The following is a 22342-nucleotide window of genomic DNA, read 5'->3' on the forward strand; positions in this document are numbered from 1 at the left end:
TACAGTTTTACTGACGTTTAGCATTGTAAAGTTATAAATGTGTTTTGACAACAACAAGAATTAATATAGCAATTATTTTCCCTGGAGTAAAATAATAAGCATATAATTAGCATCAAAATGAGTATATTATAGCAAACATTGGTGATCTCAGGGAGAACAGCAGAAGACCTCTATTTATGTTTGGCTCTTGGAATAAGAAATTGGACTGGAACTTCACAAAATTAAGTCTCTCAAAATACCCCAAGATAATCCACTCCAATTTGTTAACTGTTTTATGGTATAAACTGGTAAAGTAAAATACTGTATCAGCTTATAATAAGCAAAATGGTGGTTATTTTTCTTTTTAAAAGACATTATATTAGGTAACAGAAATACCTGATTTTTTAAATTTTTACAAGATGTTACATTAAGTAACAAAAATATCTGAATTTTAATTTTCAATGTATTTTACTGCTCTCTATACACCTCATTCTTCATTCCAGAATCCCAAAGTACTTTACGAATACATATAGAATAAGATTATAAACTCTTGTGAGGTTACATTTATATAACAGTTGGAAAAGCAAGGTACATGGGAGAGGTTTCAATAATCACTTATAATCAGCTGGGCTGTTTGGGAAAGGAAGTGTAACAATAAACATAAGTATGGCTATCAGATTCTGTCCCACTGTGAATATTGAGAAATCGTATGGTAGTAATCCCAAGAGACCCAACCTTCCAAGTCCCCAACCGTACTTAGCTGATCAAGTGTTTTGTTATAATAGAAATAAAGCTATCATTCAGAATACCATCACAAAATCAATTTCTTTTGCTTTGGAAATAAAAGACCCAGTTTGACTTTGATATTTCCAGAAATGCAGCAGTTGGTGATCATCTTGTTACAATGTCCCATTTTGCTGTTATTATCTCTTATTTAAACTTCAAAAGATCTGAGTTCTACTTCATCACTTTTATTTGACTGCCGTTATGGATACTCTAGGTTTGTTATTTTTAACACACGTTTTAATATTATTACAGCTCTATAGGAAAGAGATGATACTATTGACTTCCCCACTCATCATAGGCAAGCAATAAAAACATCTTCCTAGTTCTAGAAATGGTGATTAAGTTATGTAAAGATTTTTAAACTCACCTGCGTCATCTCTCTAATAGAAGTGATACTATCCAATGCTTTCATGACTCGGTCATAATTCTTCTTCTGATGTAGCATAAAATAAGCAAATAAATTAAAAGAATATTGGTCTTTGGCTCTACAAAAACCTGAATTCTTTGAGTGTGTATAAAACCAAAGTTGGGACGAATGTTCAGCAAACCAATCCTTTCAAACATTTCTAACCAATAGCTTCCTTCCACCTTACACACAGACTCTCTCACTCATAGTCCAGGAAAATTCCCTGAAAAAATATTATCATGATGGTTTTTCTTTGAATTTCACTGGAATCCCCAACACACAACAATGTGACTCACTTAAAAAATTAGGTCACTTTTTAAACAAATATTTGTAACTAAACACAGGCTCTGCCAGTTATTTAGACAATATGCTATTAAGTTAAATAATGTAGTGAACAAATAGATTTTAAATAAAATGCTAAATAAGCAGATGTGTTTACTTTGCTAACAGCTCTATAAACCTTCAGAGGTCCTTCAGTTGTCCCTCTGCCTCACCCTGACCCTTGTCTATCTTCTGACTGGGAACCACTACCAGAGGGCTCCACCTTTTCTGAGCAGATGAGCTTAACCGTCCATGCTTCACCAGCTCCACATGCCGCGTCACCTTCAGGAGCCTCATTGTTCCCCATCTTTGGGTCTTGCCAACTTCTGCCCAAGGACTTTCACCTCGCCCATGCTGGCAAGAAGCTGGGAGGAGGTGGTGTGGGCCCTGCCAGCCCAGGGGCTCTCTCCACTCCTCTTTTGGTGTGACCCCTTTTCACATTCCCTCATCTGCTTCAAACCCCTGCCCTGCCTAGCCACTAGACTAGCTGTCTCCTCATCAGCCTCTTCCCAAGCACCTCTCGGCACACGCACTCGCCCCTTCCTCTGAGAAAGACCACCGTTAACTGGCCTTTGTTCAGAAAAAGTGAAATGCATCACAATGCAGGATGTCCAAAGTTCTCATTTATGCCCTTGAGGATGGCTCAAGTGAGCTGTAATAGTTCACAGCTTCCCTAGGGCTTCCCTGAGAGGCAGTATTTGCAGCCTGAGGAGCAAGTAGTACAAACACAATTCTTTACTTCAAAATTTGATGCTTGTACAGAACTCGACTGTTATATCCAACATTTGATAAATTAAGTTTAAGGACATAATTGTTTGCAAAGAGAAAACGAGATGACAGCAACAACCACTTTAAGAATAAAAAGATGGACTGGAAATCCCCAAGTCTACATGGTCTACACCTCCCAAAGGCCATCTTTCTCTTTGTGTCCAATGTGTACACTGAGAGAAAGACACTAAGAATATAAAATTTTGCACCTAGAATTTGTACCCTAAAAGAAGTTCTTGGCTTTGAATGCAACTTACAGTTTATTCACAAATACCTTCTCAGAGACAATTAAAAAAACTAGAAAGTTCTGAAAATAGTCACACGCTTGTGCTATATTCTGGAGCTGTCTCTCTTACAGTAAAGGAGACTCCTCCAGAAGAAGGCTTTGCTTTGAAATCTAACGCATGACTGAAACCAAGCTATGACATAATGAAAGATAACTACTTACCCTGGGGTTAAAGGCCAGCATCTGAGGATCATTAGGATCAACTACAGAAGGATATGGCTCAAAAATGACAACTTTCCTAGGTGACTCTAACGCAGACCGACACATGGATACTAACAGATCAACCACCTAGGGATAAAGAAAAATATTTATTTAATATATGTACTTTCATATTGTATCATCCAGTCTGCTTTTTTTACACATTATAGTAATACCATATTTCATTGTTATCTGTATTACCCAAACCATGTTATCCACAGGACATAGTTTAGGACTGAAACTTTTCCATTGACCTCAACAGGCTTTGGGTCCAGCCCTGGTACATTATTCCAGGTGCATAAGTAGGACCAGTATCTGGTCCTAAATGTATTATCACGTCAAATACATTGCTTGCAGTCCTGCTTTCTCTTCTGTACATGTGCTAATTCCCGGATGAAATGAATTCTCTAGGGAAATGAATTTGTGCTGGATCTGTGTATCTTTGTGCAGTAGATGCCAGTGAAAAATGTTGCTCAAGAAAGAGGAAGGGATTGTGAATCTGTACCACTGCCCACTGTTCTCCTGAAGATTGTAATCATGGAAACACTAGCAAACATTGCTTCTGCTAAAGCCAGAACAGTGCAGTGATTTAATAGTCATTTGCATGGCTCACACTGGGAGATCCTCTTCCTTCCTTCCTGTTGTACAAAATTATGACATGGCTTTGAATATCTACGATTTCCAAGATTTCACCGTAAGATCATGTGTGTAATGTGTACACAGGCATGTATTCACATATGTGCACATAGGCACATATACAACTTAGCAACAGATTTCTGTATAATTGTTTCAAAATTTGTAACTCAGAGGTTAAAAATAGACTACAGCAATCAAAAAACAGAGAGAATGCAGCTTTCTGGCAACTGTGAAACTTAAATCCAGCTCATAATGAAATCCAAAGTTGCTACATAAAAACCTAGCTGCAAATAAGCTCATTTCCCTCCAGTTTCTCTGTGCCTTCTGAAAACATTCCTGTGTGAAAACAGACTTTTCCATGAAAGAAAGGAAAAGCTGAGATAAGCCGTACTTAGTAGGCATCCCTGGTTCCTCCCACAGTTCCACACGGATCAGATCTCATCTCACAGCTCAAGCTGTTCTAGAAGTTATTATATATCTACCATTGTATCTGATCATTTGGAGTAAAAAAAATTGATGATCCTTTAGAGAAGCAGAATGAAAATAAGGATCATGATGAAAGGGAAAAGGAACTGCGCTGCAGTGAGTGATACTGTTGCCATTCTCCTCCTCTGCTCCTTTAGCATGAATGGACAATTTTTCTCCATCAGTTTAAAAATATTCTGTCAGCTCCAGTTACTAAATATCTCACATATATTGAAAAATAAAGTTATTTAAATAATGATTCCTTCCTCCATGGTGCTCTGATTTCTTTCCAATTTATAATACCTACAAGTGTGATGAATGTTTCAAAATAGGGCATCTGCATTAGCATTTGCAAAGGAGACCAGGAGTCTGCATACACAGCCAGGTCAGGCAACAGGCCTGCAACTGTGTAAATGTATTACCATGAAATTGAGCCTGAGTTCATACGCCCTGCTTCTCAGAAGCACTTCTTAGCCTCCAGTTGCAAAACACTACTAGGGAAGAGTTGTTTGAGTCCCCAAACCTCTTAATACAGTGACCCAAAGTTGTCTTGCTTTATGATTTGCATGACGGGACTTTGTCTTAAAATCGGTACAGTTCTTCTTAGAACACCATCTGAAAGCCCTCCTTTAAAATAACTGTTGACTCCTATATTGTTTCTTACCATGATACCAGCATATTGTTCTGACATGGGGGAAAACATGCATAGATCAGGCTTAATTAATCCCCTGATTTCCCCTGAGATCGTTTTTTGAGCTGATGGAATGCAGAGCAACTTAAACTGGGAGGTAAGTCTAATACAAACATTATAATACAAACTTGCATATGCGTTCCTTGGTAATAGGAAGTGCTGTGGATCTAGTAAATGTCCTTATAGCTGGGCCCAAACTTCTCCATAACAGTAGGTACTGAAGTACATAAGTTAGGATTTAAATATTTTCAAGGAGGACAAGATGACACTTGCTGATGACAATTCTCTCTTACGACATCAGTCTCTCAGACAGTGCCTCTCTCTCTCCAGAGCCTCTCTACAGGGAGTCTGAACTATTAACAAATCAGACATTTAATTTTCAGGTGTTTTGACTACATGACTAAAATAAGGCAAAGTGAGTTCAGGCTTGAAAGTTTTAGAAAGTACAATCTCTTATTATTAAGAAGGAGCCATCAGAATATTGGGAGTGACAAAATGGGGGTGTATACCTTAGGAAACTAGCTGAAAGCACAGCAAAAAGAATGGGATGTGTTTTCTAATAATGGGAACCTATATTTAGGCTCTTTCACTACACAAAATGATTTGGAGGAAGATTCATCTGACGAAATGTAGAGATTCACAATGTGAACACCTACCTCTTACTAGTCAGCCTAGGCTCTCTTTATAATCGATTGAGAAAATAACCACTGTGCTGACTGATAGTCTGTGCTGTGATTCACACCATCCTAAACTAATGTCAAAAATAGCTCAGATGAATCAAACCCTAAAAGTGTTAAATTCTTTCTGCAAACAGGAACGGGAGCTCAACCAGATCAGATGTAGTGAGCTGGGTGCAATGCTATCACTAGAGTGAGACTTAGCAAAATTTAGTCATCTAGGTCCAATAGGACAATCGACAAAACCTCTTATCTAACTCTTTTAAGTACCATTAAGGTTGTAATCACTTCAGTACTCTTCAGCAAAGCTCTGTAGATGTAGAGGTACTCTAGCAATCTAGAGCAAGCTCTGCACATGCCTGCAACAGTGATACCTACATAAAACGGAGTGAGTGCTAATCAGGACCACCTCTCCTGTCAGCTGTATTTAAAAAGAAGTGAGAGCTACTTGTTTGTACCTAAATACCATGTAAGTGCCTACATTCAAAAAATAAAACTCTAGCTCCACAAAAACACATAGCTGAGGTCTTCAGAGGACTTCAGGCTGGGGAAGAGGTGGGGCTTTATCAGCACACCTCTCTACATTTCTTACAAGCTTGCACAGGTATCCCAAAGTTTGGCATGCTAGATGTTGCAAATATAGCCATCTAACTGTCTTCAGACATCAGATGAGCTGATGTTCAGATCCCACAGTTATATACTCAAGTGCAGAAGCTGGTGTACACTGCTGCAAGTTTCTTCATTTGAGGATATGCCCATAGGTGGTATTCAGGCACTTAGCTGAATAGTTTAGTTCCAGTAGCTAGACTCACTAGTACTAGTTAAAGTTAACTGAACTGAACATTTGGTCTTCCAAAAACCATGTTGCTTACTACGTAAGTGCACAGTGAGTGACACGTGTTTAGGAAATCAGAGGAATGCACTTTTCCATAAGATGTGTAAATTTTTAACTTAAAAAGATCTTAAACATAAGATCTTTTAATTTTTTTAATTTACTGAAGTCCTGTAACTATTGTAATCTAAGGCTAAATGGTGATTTGGAAACATAGTTTAAAATACTTTGTTTTAAGGCACATACAAAGTTATGAAAGAAAACAATGATATGGTTATAACTACATTAATAACTGAACTTAGAGTCAGGAAGCAAGCTTACATTAAATTCCTGATCCTTGAAAAAAGAGAAAAAAACCTATGTAGCAACATCAGTAAGGACTTTCCCACTGTTATTTAATGATCAAAACAACAGATGCTCAGTGGATAGCTGCATCCCAACACCATGAACAGGAAGTAGCTTACTAATTGCATCAGAGTAGTAATGGCTCATGAGGTGAAAATAAATGGGAATTATCTCCAAATGACAATGGCTGCCTTTATTAACAACCCAGGTGACCTAATTGAATACAACAGAACAAGAAAACAGAGTTACGCTAATTACATGGAAGCAAAACAATGGAAGCACCTCATTAGTACTGTTTGAAAATGCCACGCATAAAACAGTGTATTTACAGCTATAAGAATGGACAAATAAATAATACTTACCAGAGAGTACTCATATGGGGAATACAAGTCAAAATAAATACTAGAAGAGATTGAGAAGACTGAGTATACTCTAGAAAATCAGACATGTAATAAGCATTAGATAATTCTACCTGAGCCCCAGTTGCAATTTCATCAGCAGCTTCGTTCATCACTCCTAATGTTTGGAAAGCAAATACACAGAGCTCCCGTTCACAAACAGTGGGCTACACAGAGAAAGTAAGTTAATTATATTTTTGTTCTAGTTTTGGGTTATTGGTTTTATCATGCAATACCTACAACAAAAAACAAACACATGTAATGTTAATTTTTTTCTTCAGACATTAACTGCAACATTAATTTCAAATTATGAATACATGTCAATTATTGAGGAAGATACATTAGAGAAGCATTTTAATAATCTGAAGAACAAGTGTTAAGAACTCTAAAACTCGTAAGTATTCACAGAGGCTAAACTTAAAAGAAATCCAAACAGATTACAAAATCAAAATTACAGTCATAGTACCCAAATGTCCTTAACACTGTCCTATCAGACTCTGAAAACTTCCTACATAATTAAAATTAATGGAGAACAAATCCAGAAACTAATGGGGGCACACCCCCTTCATAAATGCAGGTTTATTCTTCACAGATTGTTATTCTGCTGTTGAGAACACACATAAAAATATGATCCAGAAGACAAATTTCTCGAAGAAGCTACTTTTAATTTAATTTTTAGCTAATTGTATTGGGTTTGCGTGGCAAGGTTTTGGTAGCAGGGGGGCTACAGGGGTGGCTTCTGTGAGAAGATGCCAGAAGCTTCCCCCGTGTCCAATAGAGCCAATGGCAGCCGGCTCCAAGACGGACCCACCACTGGCCAAAGCTGAGCCAATCAGCGACGGTGGTAGCACCTCTTTGCTAACAAGGGAAAAAAAACTGCTGCGCAACAGCAGCCGGAAGAGAGGAGTGAGAATATGTGAGAGAAACAACTCTGCAGACACCAAGGTCAGTGAAGAAGGAGGGGGAGGAGGTGCTCCAGGCGCCGGAGCAGATTCCCCCTGCAGCCCCTGGTGAAGACCATGGTGAGGCAGATTGTCCCCCTGCAGCCCATGGAGGTCCACGGTGGAGCAGATATCTAACCTGCAGCCTGTGGAAGACCCCACACCAGAGCAGGTGGATGCGCCTGAAGGAGTCTGTGACCCCATGGAGAGCCTGCACTGGAACAGGCTCCTGGCAGGACCTGGGACCCTGTGGGGGACCCACACTGGAGCAGTCTGTTCCTGAAGGACTGCACCCTGTGGAAAGGACCCATGCTGGAGCAGTTCGTGAAGAACTGCAGCCCGTGGGAAGGACCCACGTTGGAGAAGTTTGTGAAGGACTGTCTCCCGTGGGAGGGACCCCACGCTGGAGCAGGGGAAGAGTGAGGAAGGAGCGGCAGAGACAACGTGTGATGAACTGACCGCAACCCCTATTCCCTGTCCCCCTGTGCCGCTCGGGGGGGAGGAGGTAGAGAAATCGGGAGTGAAGTTTAGCCTGGGAAGAAGGGAAGGGTGGGAGGAAGGTGTTTTAAGATGTGGTTTTATTTCTCATTATCCTACTCTGATTTTGATTGGTAATAAATTAAACTAATTTCCCCAAGTTGAGTCTGTTTTGCCCGTGACGGTAATTGGTGAGTGATCTCTCCCTGTCCTTATCTCGACCCACGAGCCTTTCATCATATTCTCTCTCCCCTGTCCAGTTGAGGAGGGGGAGTGACAGAGCAGCTTGGTGGGCACCTAGCATCCAGCCAAGGTCAACCCACCACACTAATTTAACAATCTATTTGTAAACTTTAAGAAAATGCATTATATTTTTATAGAATAAACACTGTATTTGGGAAGGCCACATGTTATTTTACAAATAAAGGTGCTTGCACCCTTTTTTCAGATATCAAAAAAAAAATAAAAAAACCTTGCTGTTGAACCATTTTTTTCCTGTCTTTTTGAAAAATTTAATTCACATTTGCCATCACAATGATCAAATAAAGCAACGTAATTAAACTTCTGTATATTGAGTGAGAATTGAATGTTCTGCCTTCATAAAGCCAACAAAGCAGAAACAAAAAATAACACAGCTTTAAGTAAAGAGAATAGGCATGTCTTCATAAGCTTCCTAATTGGTTACATCCCTTACAGCAACTCCATGCTTATTTACTGAAAGATAATTAGCAGATCAACTTTTTAAAGGCTCAAGTAATGAATCACACAAAGTGAATTGTTATAATCATTCAAAATGAACAAACAGTTGAAAGAAATACAAGAAAGAAACATAAATTAAAACCTTCCTTAAAATTGACCCCAATAAACATAACTTTTTATTACAATGTTGAAAACAATCAAAAATACTTTTTGGATATTATTTGTTTGGATCCATATTATTAAATCCTAACTCACTGAAACTTAAAACGATCTTTGGTAGGCACTACTGAACTTCTATAACTAAAAATTCTGAGTCTAGCTACCACAATAATCACTAAAGCATTCGTAGCGGTATGCTTTGAAGTTCAAGCCAATGTCTCTAAGAAGCACTTGCAGAAATGAAAAAATTTATCGAGCACACAAAGAAAACATAAAATTTATTTGAATTCCATTTCAGGCAACAGCTTTGTGAGTAATAAGCATACTGCTGTATTTGTAGTCACTTGTTTCATATGCATTTGTTGGGTTTCAAATATTCTAGTCTTCAATAAACATCTGAAATCTACTGCATTGACATTCTCACAGCAGTTGCTTTACAAGAGCTATCATCTTTCAAGTCTAATAGAGTAATTTGATTTATTTTATCTGCTATGTTACATTGCATTAGGCAGCATACGAAGCCTAACGTGATCCAATTCACTGTGCCATGTCACAGTAGACAAAAAGTATTTATTATTGTCATTATTCTTAGGTTTTCCACATTCAGAAGGTGGTTAAATCACTTGCTTAGTTGGGGAAGTATGATGGCACTACCACCTTGACTATCATAATCAACAGTATACACAGACTCCCTTTTATTCCAGAGCAAGGGATTGCTCTGGAATAGCAGAGCAATATAAGTTTAGCCATGCTTGCCATGAAGAAAAGCATTAAGAAAATACTTATTGTTGTCATTTTGTTTATAACCTCAACAAAGTAAGTTACCCTGAGACTTAAAGATGGCAAATGGAACACAGGATGTGTCATCTTTGCTCTTTTTTTTTTTTTCCTTCCTGTGTTATGATCCCAGAAATGTCTGAGTATCTGGAAGAGGGAAGTTAGGAAAATGGTCATTGTACTTATGCTTGACATTTGAAAGGCCTTTTCTCTCTCAGGTGGACACTGGGGCTAAGATCTTAAGGCTGGAGAACTGTAGGTATGAGGAGAAGCAAGACAGCAAAATTTGAGCTCTGAAGAGGAACAGACATTACTATTAGGGTCTATAAAATTCTTTTGATTTTATGCATTTGATGAACCTTTATGCCCACTGAATATTTTTTAGAATAAAGATTTCACAAGACAATGCTGATAAAATAACATTTTAAGCAATGGAAAAAGTGATGGATCGCTACATTTCCAAGTTACTCACAACCTAGTATCTATTTCAATATTCAGACAATACATGTACAGAAAATACCTTGAAATTGAACACAAAATCATTCAAGAGCTCCCAAAACATTCAATAGAACCTCACATTCTAGTAAGCATGATATAATATACAATAAATGATGTGGTGATAAAACCAGAGGAACTGCTTTGCTATCTTTGTCTACCTCCTTCAAAACACAAGAAAAAACAACTTTTCCCAGTAATGGGAATGGGTTTCACCAAACCCATTTCTATTTGAGCAACAACATACTTCAGGAAGCTACATAGTTTTGCTGCACAAAATTCTAGTAAATAATAAACACCATTTCCAGATTATTTTCTCCAATTTTTAAACTTGCTATTAAAAAATTTAAGGTATTTCTCATCTGAATTTGTCTCCCTTGACTCACTACATCTTTAAAGCATTTCTATGGTAGATTCCATCTAATTTCAGAAATCATTAAATCCCTGTTTGAAGTGGCATTGGTTAAAGAAAAAACACAAAAAGAATTACACAAAAATTGAACTCTATATAATGTCTACATTCTACATACTCTCTTCAACTGGAGTATTTGCTGGAGCAAATACTTAGTTTTGCATTAGATTAAAACATCTGGGCTCTGCCAGTCTAATGGGGAAAATAACCCAAACCCAGACACTTCAATAGCCTGCCTTCATACATCCACCCTGGATGCCTTCTTATTCGAACTCCAGCCATTTTAAGAGCACTTTTGGATCTTGTTTCTGAAATTTGTCCCAATTTAACCAAATCAGAAGCTTTTAACTTAAATTTCCCACAAGTGTTAGTAGAGTGTTCCAAGACATGTTGGTATGACCATTTCACTGTCCTCTACTCCAGTCATTAGTTAGGTTCAAGCATTTAAACTCATCTCTTTCCCTCCAAAATGAAAAGATTGGCTTATAATTAAGAAGCAAACATTTGGAGGGCTTTTGTTTGTCACATGATGGTGACTTATCTATTTAGTGTCACATTTCCGTATTTTGGTTTTGTCTGCAACTGTGCATGCTAGAACCAATGAAAACATATGAAAAATAAGTTAATAAATCAATTCTAGAAGACAGAGTTTAAAGGAAATCACAAGCTTTATGGTAAAACTGGGATTCAAGGCCACTCTTACACTGCTGCTAGTGTTTTGCATACTGCCAGTGTATTTCCCTTTATGGCATCCACCTGTCTCTTCTCTTATAATAGGATGTGAGCCCTTGGGACAGGAACAGTCTTGTTCTGACTTCGTATCATAAATATCAGAAATGCCCCTAGCTACAGTAAACAAACAAGAACAACAACAGTAACACATTTATAAATGCTAAGTTGTTCCAATGTCATTTCTGGATACTCTTATTTTGGTTCAAGTCCACATACTATTCAGCAAGCTTGAACTAAGAACTTTTGTGTACATACATGAAAGTATAGACATGTTCTTACCGATGTGGATCAATATCCATAAAGGTACACAATAGCCAACTTCTATCAGATTACTAGTTTCCTTTGTTTTCAAAGGGAAAATACATGACTAAATAGGATTTATACACTTAAGTATACGTTTCCGAATGTGAATCTCATCTTAGGTGCACGCAGAATTTTACAGATTACAACCATCACCTTGAAGGCACGCAGAGCTGACTAGCTGGGCAACTTTGTTCCCCACTACCTGAAGAGGGTAGCTGTAACTCCCCTTCAACAACAGCAGCCACTTTATTTTTATCTTCAAAGGAGAAAATTAACGTAAGGCTTCCACAAAACTATTAGCTAAGTGAAGATCATTGGTGCTGAAAGATGATTTAGAAGGATAATTATTCCAGTGGGGAAAAGCCAGAAGAAAATAAGAGCTGGACAGTTAACCTGAGACCACAAATGCTTAGAAGCAGAAGGTACTGACAGAAGCAGAAAGCATTTTTTGAGCAGAGTAAGGTTTTTGGAGTTTTCCTTTAGCCACCCCCATTCTTTGCATGCTCAGTAGCACCCACCCAACTGCTGCTGTGACAAAAAAGTGCTCAATCAGAATTTCCACATGCGACAATGCAAGTGTCACTTCTTACAGCAGTGACTGTGAATGGCAGAGAGGCAAACCACCTAGCTACTATGACATATTCTGGTTCCTGGACTCATGCATTACTTAAAATATTTTCCAGACATTCTTTCAATTTGAAAAAGTTTAAACTTTCATAGCCGATATTGATCTATCTTGCTACTTTCTAATGTGTGCTGCAGCTGTGCTCAGAAGAGCAATGTGGCACCCTCTCCCGTATCCTGAGGGATGATGTCACACAGACACTAATGAGGCTGCAACATGACTGACACACCTAAAAACTCTTGATCTAAAAGGAGAAGCTCAGGGAAGGCTCATAGCCTGACTTACAGCAAATGTAACAAATGGTAAAGGTGAAACCATTAGCAACCATCTCACTTCTCCTAATGAAAGCAACAGGCAGTGGAGATTAAACGTATCTTCAAATCCTTGTTCTGTTTCCTACTTTCAACCATGGTGATTGTCAGTTTTTCCATAGAAGAAACTTCTCTCTTTCTGTTCATTACACTCACCAGAAGGATGAGGATACAACACAGCATCAATAATATTGAAAACATGGATAGACAGATACAGAGAGAGAGAGAAAGAGAGAGAGAGAGAGAGAGAGAAAGAAAGAAAGAAAGAAAGAAAGAAAGAAAGAAAGAAAGAGAAAGAGAGAAAGAGAGAAAGAGAAAGAGAAAGAGAAAGAGAAAGAGAAAGAGAAAGAGAAAGAGAAAGAGAAAGAGAAAGAAAGGGGGGAAGTAAGTGAGAGAGAGGGAGGGAGAGAGGAAAGGAGTCTGGTAGGTAAAGGTTTTGTTTGCAAGGGAGCTTTCAAGTTTTTGAGGTTTATTTCACAGTTTGTGTCAGTTATGGATTTTTTTAGATAAATGTCTTTCTTAGCTATATTTATAAGAAAAGGCAAAATAAGATTGGTTGCCAATACTCTACCACCTGAGTCCGTATTATCTAAAGGATCAATTATTTTTGGACCAATAAGGATAACATTACCACATCTGAAATGGAATCCAGAGCTGTAGCAAAGGCTCTCTTCTGTCTGTCTCATAGCTTACATCTGTTAGTCATGCTTTTAGATGAATTAACAAATGCTACAGAAACCTTAGTTGTATCTACAGATCTGACATACGAGGTAAAAACAGTACCTGGAAGGCAGGCACTAATGAGGCGCTTGTATACTTTCTACCAGTGCTACTTAAACGCCGTATGTAAAATTCTCATTCTCTGTAAGAGGACTAGAGCAAAGCACGTTTATGAGTTTAAGACTTTTACATTTCCTATAGTATAACACAAGGGTCAATTCAATTCAAAATTGATAAAATAAAAAGTTTTAGGTAATGTGTATCTTAGAACACACTCCCACAGAATTACAAGGTAAAGATTTAAGAGTCAAAAGTGTATGATTTGTGTACTTAAATCACTACTGAAACCATCCAGAATTACCATTTACTGTAACATAAAGTTCATCAAGCTTCAGAGTTTAAGCAATTTTTAATTATTAATGATCAGGATTATTTTGAAAGGCAAGTTAAATGCACATCTGCCTACTCTGCCATGGTTTATACTTCCGAGTGAAGCATCTGGCACTAGCTCATAGTGGATTTAAAAACCTCTGATTTATTAAAATTAAAATTCAGCTTTGTATTTTAATAACTTTTATTGACAAGTTTTTGCTTTATACTATAATACATATATTAAAATAAACTTATTCAAAATTAAATATTTTATGATAGCATTGTATACTATGGCCTAAACTTACACAGATTTAGGAATTGCTTTAAAACTAGATAATTACCAAGAAGTACACCTGTGTCCTGAATTTTCAAATGAAGTCAAACTACTGACTCAAGTTCTATATGGGTATGCACACTGCCAGAGAGCAGGAATAATTTATTTAATAACCTGTCTCGCTATAAATCTGTAAGGTAAGCTCTCTGAACAATCTCACAATATTCATGTGATATGTGGAACTCACTGCTGAAAGACGTGGGAGATACCACAGTGGTAAGACATGGGAGATACCACTTGTTCTGTTTGGTTTTATTTTGGCCCATCCAGATTTTATTTTCTGCTTTTTATTTTTTCTGCATTCTTGGACAGCTTAGACACTTTTTAAAAATTATTTTTACTTGCTAGATACATAAATAGATGGCAAATAAGCATTATGGAGTGCTAGCTAGGCAAGGCAAGCTTTGGTAAGTTCCTGGCAACAGGACAAGCTATACTGCAGCCATTTTACTCTCTCAGTAAACAATAAAGTGATCAAAGTCCATTCTACTGAAGTACTGATTGTAACTGGAGAGGCTTTTTTTCATAAAAAGAGATAAAACCAGGTTATATTGTGGGCTAAGTATAAGAAGGATCATGGCATTATTCCACAAGAATCTTGGAATTCCACAAGCATCTTGGTTAAACTCCAGTCTGGCTAAATATATTTGTACACCTACACTTTTCTCCATAGTTCAATGATGTTTATTCTACTCCAAAAACCTCCCACCCCTAAGTGGTGTACTGTTTCTGGAACATCATTGCTACTGTGTTTCAGTGGTGGCTAAGAAACTTATATTCAAAGGACAGAGAAATCCAAGACCTATTCAAGTCAACAGGAACTCACTGAGGCCAAGATTTCACCCATAATGAATAAATCATAACTGAGCACTTTGGGATGAAAAACATTCTAAAAATGTAAGGTTATTAATATAAGTACACATATACCAGAATTACAAGATTGTACTTATTTTTACAACTAAATACAAACAACAGGTATTTCAAATATTGTTTTACAGTATTTTACCATTCATATTTTATGGGAAAAACTTTAAACAGCAGAGATGTCTCTACCAGAGTACAAATTTCAAAGAAACTAGTTCCAATATTTAGTTTTGCTGAGTTTTTTTACTATTTCCTGCTTTGTTCTAAAGAGGCCTCAGTCTGAGGTTTCAACACAAGATGGCACTCTAAAGAGACTTCTTGACTGCAAGAAAAATTATTGATACCCAGAGGGGTTTTTTATCATCTTATTGAATACATTTTGAGAATTTTTTGTCCTGTATAATTGTCTCACAGGTCTTTAAAATCCATTCAATGATGCTGTTTTACCAATGGCTTTAGTATTTGTAAAAGAGGAATTCGGGAAGGCATACAGATAGTTAGATAGTCATTAGCAACACATCTTAAATTATACTATGTAAAAGCTGAATAAGATCGCAGAATTACAGAATGAGGTTGGAAGGGACCTCCGGAGGTCATCTGGTCCAACACCCCTGCTCAAGCAGGCTCACCTGGAGCCAGTTGCCCAGGACCATGTCCAAATGGCTTCTGAATATCTCTATGGATGGAGACTCCACAATCTCCCTGGGCAACCTGTTCCCATGCTCAGTCACCCTCATAAAAGGTGAAAAAGGTGGAAAAGTGTTTCCTGATGTTCAGATGGAACCTCCTGTGTTTCAGTTTGTGCCCATTGCCTTTGGTCCTGTCACTGGGCATCACTGGAAAGAGCCTGGCTCCATCCTCTTTGCACCCTCCCTTCAGGTGTTTATACATTAATAAGATCCCACCTGAGCCTTCTCTTTTCCAGGCTACACAGTCCCAGCTCTCTCAGCTTTTCCTCCTATGTGAGATACTCCAGTCCCTTAATCATCTTAGTAGCCCTTTGCTGGATTCTATCCAGTGTGTCCATGTCTCTCTTGTACTGGGGAGCCCAGAACTGGATACAGGACTCCAGGTGTGGCCTCACCAGTGCTGGGTAGAGGGGAAGGATCACCTCCTTCCACCTGCTGGCAATTTTATTGTCTAATGCAGCCCAGGACACCATTAACCTTCCTTGCCACAAGGGCTTATTGCTGGCTCATGTTCAACTTGGTGTCCACCAGGACCCCCAGGGCCTTTTCCGCCAAGATGCTTTCCAACTGGTCAGCCCCCAGTATATACTGGTGCCTGGGGTTGTTCCTCCCTAGGTGCAGGACTTTGCACTTCTCCATACACCCAGGTATGGGAGTTTACAGTATCAAAAGAATGCAATTATTGTGTGATGGCAATTGTTGAATTTTTTAAACTGCATTTCAAGACAATTAATTAAACTACACTATAGTTCAGGAACGGCGTCAGGCTGACATACTGGAGGATTACAGAATCAAATTCCTTACTGGCATCAACGAGTATGGGTTATTTGTAATTGCGTAAAACTCCATTAAACACCAGAAAAGCAAGCCTAAACACATTTAAAAAGAACTTCTCAAGCAATAACTTTTCTATGCTTTTATAAATTCATATGCTTTCTTTGTTGTTGAAAAAAAGGTCCAGAAGATAGAAAGGAAACTCATCATTAAGGATACACACACCCAGACATGACTGTCCTGGTTTCGGCAGGGATAAGGTTAATTTCCTTCCTAGTAGCTGGTACAATGCTGTGTTTTGGATTTAGGATGAGAATAATGTTGATAATACACTGATGTTTTAGTTGTTGCTAAGTAGTGCTTACACTAGTCAAGGACTTTTCAGCTTCTCATGCCCTGCCAGCAAGAAGCTGGGAGGGGGCACAGCCAGGACAGCTGACCCAAACTGGCCAAAGGGATATTCCATACCATGTGACGTCATGCTCAGTACATAAACTGAGGGAAAGCTGGCCGGGGGGGGCCGCTGCTTGGGAACTGGCAGGGCATCGGTCAGCAGGTGGTGAGCAACTGCACTGTGCATCACTTGCTTTGTATATTCTTTTATCATTATTATTATCATTTTATTTCAATTATTAAACTGTTTTTATCTCAACCCACGAGCTTTTCTCACTTGTGCTCTTCCAATTCTCTCCCCCATCCCACTGTGTGTGGGGGGGGAGTGAGGGAGCAGCTGTGTGGTGCTCAGTTGCCGACTGAGGTTAAACCACAACAGTCCTTTTTGGTGCCCAATGTGGGGCTCGAAGGGTTTGAGATAATAACAGATTAACCAGAGCACATTAAGGAACTTATATCTGTTAACAGTTGCGGGTCACAATGTTGGTTCATCTGTCCTCGATATTGGTTTGTCTAATCTGCATCATGCTCTTTTTTTTCCTGTACATGTTAGAGATTGGTGATGGGTTTTGCAGTTGGCTGTGGTCTGCAGTGATTAGTGATGCTTTGCCTGGGAGGTTTGTTACTAAAACACTGACCTTGAGCTTAATCTGGTATTTGAGCTCTGTACTGAAGCCATTACTGTACTTCGGGTACCAATTCACGGAGACAACTAGCAATTACAGTCCTTCCTCCGAGTGTTTTTTTTACAGAGAAAATACAGAATGGCAGCATCGCTACCTTCTTCTATGATGTTTCCTCCTTCATTACAGTAACTTTTCAGTGTCTTGAACATCCTTGGGTAGTTAAGATACTTCTATTGGTATTTCTTGGGAATATTGTTTTGGTTTTGTCTAAGGTTAATAAGCAATTTAAGAATATCATCCAGAGATCTGCCCCAAAGCCAAATAGTTATGAGTGGCAGGGTGTGTGGGACAAGATGGGCAAGCACCTAGGCCAATGGGCACCCCCAGTGTTTTGGAATTCACCCCTGAGCAAGTGCAGAATCCTGAAAAGTTAGTAGAATATTTGGACAAAGTATGCTGTCACCCTGGCAACTCCAGAGAGATGCAGATCATTGCAACGTGCTGGGGCCTGGCCCATGCCTACCGAGCCCTGTTCAACACTATTCAGTACCCTCAAGGGGAAGAGAAGGTCTCTGGATCTGATGATAAAACGACGGGCCCTGGGGCCATTCTGACCCTGGCGACAGGCCCTGCAGCCACTCCGACCCTGGCAACACGCCCTGCAGCTGAACCAAAGAGCCAACCTGTGCCGGTATCAGTCGCCCCTGTACACAGGAAGAAATCTTGGAAGCGGAAGTCGGCTTGTTTAGTAAGGGAGGAAGAAGCTGCTTCTAGAAGGGAGCCGGAGGAAGAAGTGGACGAGGCAGACTACCCTGGAGAAGGGCCATCACGAGAACAGGAGGAGGAGGGCCGGCCGCTGCCCAAGGAGGAAGAAGAGGAAGAAATCATAAACGAGGCAGTGACCACCCAATCTCTATCCCTGAGTGAGCTGCGAGATATACGGAAAGATTTCAGCCAGCGTCCAGGCGAGCATATTGTCACCTGGCTGCTTTGATGCTGGGATAATGGGGCCAGTAGCCTGGAGTTAGAGGGTAGGGAAGCCAAGCAGCTGGGATCCCTTTCTAGGGAAGGAGGCATTGACAAAGCAATTGGAAAAGGGACACGAGTCCTCAGCCTTTGGAGGCGACTCTTGTCAAGCGTGAAGGAAAGGTATCCCTTCAAGGAAGATGTCATATGTCGCCCAGGCAAGTGGGCCACCATGGAGAAGGGTATCCAGTTTCTGAGAGAATTAGCTGTGCTGGAGGTGATTTATGATGACCTGAACAATGAACAGCTATCCAAAGATCCAGATGAAGTCAAGTGCACGCGACCCATGTGGCAGAAGTTTATAAGGAGCGCACCATCGTCATACGCCAATTCATTGGCAGTGATGACCTGGAAAGATGGAGAGGAACAAACAGTGGATGAATTGGTTGGCCAACTCCGGCAATACGAGGAAAGTCTCTCTTCCTCCCTCATCTCGGCCTTGGAGAAACTGTCCCGGGAGGTCCAGCAACTCAGAGAGGATAGGTCCTACTCCCCACCTGTACGGACCAATATCTCAGCTATTAGGAGTCAGCGTTCTTTTGCTCAAGAGAGAGAATATAAAGGGTACACACCACGGGGCACCCTATGGTTTTACCTGCGTGACCACGGAGAGGACATGAGGAAGTGGGATGGAAAACCTACCTCTGCCCTAGGGGCACGGGTACATGAGTTGCAAGGGAAAACAATCACAGAAGGGGGTTCTTCCAGGAAAATTGCTGCTCCAGATTCCAGCGGGCAGTTCCCTAGACAGAGTAGAAGGGCTGATCTTACTTTTGATCTTAATGAAGAGACTTCTGACTTGTTTTTGCAGGAAATGAGAAACGAGTACTGTGATGAGGACTAGAGGGGCCCTGCCTCCAGCCAGGGGGAGGAAAGGGACAACCGGGTTTACTGGACTGTGTGGATTCGGTGGCCTGGCACATCGGACCCACAGGAGTATAAGGCTCTAGTGGACACCCGTGCACAGTGTACCCTAATGCCATCAAGATATATAGGGGCAGAACCCATCTGTATTTCTGGGGTCACAGGGGAATCCCATCAGCTAACTGTATTGGAGGCCAAAGTAAGTCTAACTGGGAATGGGTGGCAGAAGCACCCCATTGTGACTGGCCCAGAGGCTCCGTGCATCCTTGGCATAGACTACCTCAGGAGAGGGTATTTCAAGGACCCAAAAGGGTACCGGTGGGCTTTTGGTAGAGCTGCCTTGGAGATGGAAGAAATTAAACAGCTGTCCACCTTGCCTGGTCTCTCGGAGGACCCCTCTGTTGTGGGGTTGCTGAAGGTCGAAGACCAACAGGTGCCAATCGCTACCATGACAGTGCACCGGCGGCAATATCGCACCAACCGAGACTCCCTGATTCCCATCCATAAGCTGATTCGTCAACTGGAGAGCCAAGGAGTGATCAGCAAGACCCGCTCACCCTTTAAGAGTCCCATATGGCCAGTGCGAAAGTCACATGGAGAGTGGAGACTAACAGTAGACTATCGCGGCCTAAATGAAGTCACGCCACCGCTGAGTGCTGCTGTGCCAGACATGCTAGAACTTCAATACGAACTGGAGTCAAAGGCAGCCAAGTGGTATGCCACAGTTGATATTGCTAATGCGTTTTTCTCAATCCCTTTGGCAGCAGAGTGCAGGCCACAGTTTGCTTTCACTTGGAGGGGCGTCCAGTGCACCTGGAACCGACTGCCCCAGGTGTGGAAACACAGCCCCACCATTTGCCATGGACTGATCCAGACTGCACTGGAACAGGGTGAGGCTCCAGAACACCTGCAATACATTGATGACATCATCGTGTGGGGCAACACAGCAGGAGAAGTTTTTGAGAAAGGGAAGAAAATCGTTCTGAAGGCCGGTTTTGCCATAAAACAAAGTAGGGTCAAGGGACCTGCACAGGAGATCCAGTTTTTAGGAATAAAATGGCAAGATGGACGTCCTCAGATCCCAATGGATGTGATCAACAAAATAACAGCCATGTCTCCACCAATAAAAGGAAAACAAGAAAAAGGAGCACAAGCAAAAAGGAAACACAAGCTTTCTTAGGCGTCGTGGGTTTTTGGAGAATGCACATTCCAAATTACAGTCTGATCGTAAACCCTCCCTATCAAGTGACCTGGAAGAAGAAGGATTTCAAATGGGGCCCTGAGCAACGGCAAGCCTTTGAACAAATTAAACAGGAGATAGATAGTCCATGCGGTAGCCCTTGGGCCAGTCTGGGCAGGGCAAGATGTAAAAAATGTGCTCTACACCGCAGCCGGGGAGAATGGCCCTACCTGGAGCCTCTGGCAGAAAGCACCAGGGGAGACTCGAGGTCGACCCCTAGGGTTTTGGAGTCGGGGATACAGAGGATCCGAGGCCCGCTATACTCCAACTGAAAAAGAGTTATTGGCAGCATATGAAGGGGTTCGAGATGCTTCGGACGTGGTTTGTACTGAAGCACAGCTCCCCCTGGCACCCCGACTGCTGGTGCTACGCTGGATGTTCAAAGGGAGGGTCCCCTGTACACATCATGCAACTGATGCTACGTGGAGTAAGTGGGTCGCACTGATCACACAACGGGCTCGAATGGGAAACCCCAGTCGCCCAGGAATCCTGGAAGTGATCATGGATTGGCCAGAGGGCAAAGATTTTGGAATATCGCCAGAGGAGGAGGTGACGCGTGCTGAGGAGGCCCCACTGTATAATGAACTACCAGAAAATGAGGAGCAATATGCCCTGTTCACTGATGGGTCCTGTCGTCTTGTGGGAAAGCATCGGAGGTGGAAAGCTGCTGTATGGAGTCCTATGCGACAAGTGGCTGAAGGAGAAAGTGAATCCAGTCAATTTGCAGAGGTGAAAGCCATCCAGCTGGCTTTAGATATTGCTGATTGAGAAAAGTGGCCAGTGCTCTATCTCTAGACTGACTCATGGATGGTGGCAAATGCCCTGTGGGGGTGGTTGCAGCAATGGAAGCAGAGCAACTGGCAGCGCAGAGGCCAACCCATCTGGGCTGCCACATTGTGGCAAGATATTGCTGCCCATGTGGAGAACCTGGCTGTAAAAGTCCGTCACGTAGATGCTCACGTACCCAAGAGTCGGGCCACTGAAGAACATCAAAACAACCAGCAGGTGGATCAGGCTGCTAAGATTGAAGGGGCTCAGGTGGATCTGGACTGGCAACAGAAGGGTGAATTATTTCTAGCTCGGTGGGCCCATGACACCTCAGGCCACCAAGGAAGAGATGCAACATACAGATGGGCTCGTGATCGAGGGGTGGACTTGACCATGGACACTATTGCGCAGGTTATCCATGAATGCGAAACATGCGCTGCAATCAAGCAAGCCAAGCGGTTAAAGCCTCTTTGGTATGGAGGACGATGGTTGAAATATAAATATGGGGAGGCCTGGCAGATCGATTATATCACACTCCCACAAACCCGCCAAGGCAAGCGCCACGTGCTTACAATGGTGGAGGCAACAACCGGATGGCTGGAAACCTATCCCGTGCCCCATGCCACTGCCCGGAACACTATCCTGGGCCTTGAAAAGCAAGTCCTATGGCGACGTGGCACCCCAGAAAGAATTGAGTCAGACAACGGGACTCATTTCCGAAACAACCTCATAGACACCTGGGCCAAAGAGCACGGCGTTGAGTGGGTGTATCACATCCCCTGTCATGCACCAGCCTCTGGGAAAATTGAACGATACAATGGACTGTTAAAGACTACACTGAGAGCAATGGGTGGCGGGACGTTCAAACATTGGGATACGCATTTAGCAAAGGCCACCTGGTTAGTCAACACTTGGGGATCTGCCAATCGAGCAGGCCCTGCCCAGTCAGAACT

General features: G+C 41.1%; 1 protein-coding gene across 1 annotated transcript in view; it reads right to left on the reverse strand.

The window, feature by feature from the left end:
- LOC143172099 (protein mono-ADP-ribosyltransferase PARP8-like) overlaps positions 1 to 22342 on the reverse strand; it is a 119095-nt gene that overhangs the window by 18436 nt on the left and 78317 nt on the right. Inside the window, 3 exon segments of the mRNA XM_076361350.1 lie at positions 1133 to 1198; positions 2709 to 2834; positions 6863 to 6955. Of these exon segments, the coding sequence (XP_076217465.1) occupies positions 1133 to 1198; positions 2709 to 2834; positions 6863 to 6955 (285 nt within the window).

This window comes from Aptenodytes patagonicus, chromosome W (genome assembly GCF_965638725.1).
Source record: "Aptenodytes patagonicus chromosome W, bAptPat1.pri.cur, whole genome shotgun sequence".
Taxonomy (NCBI): Eukaryota; Metazoa; Chordata; class Aves; order Sphenisciformes; family Spheniscidae; genus Aptenodytes; species Aptenodytes patagonicus.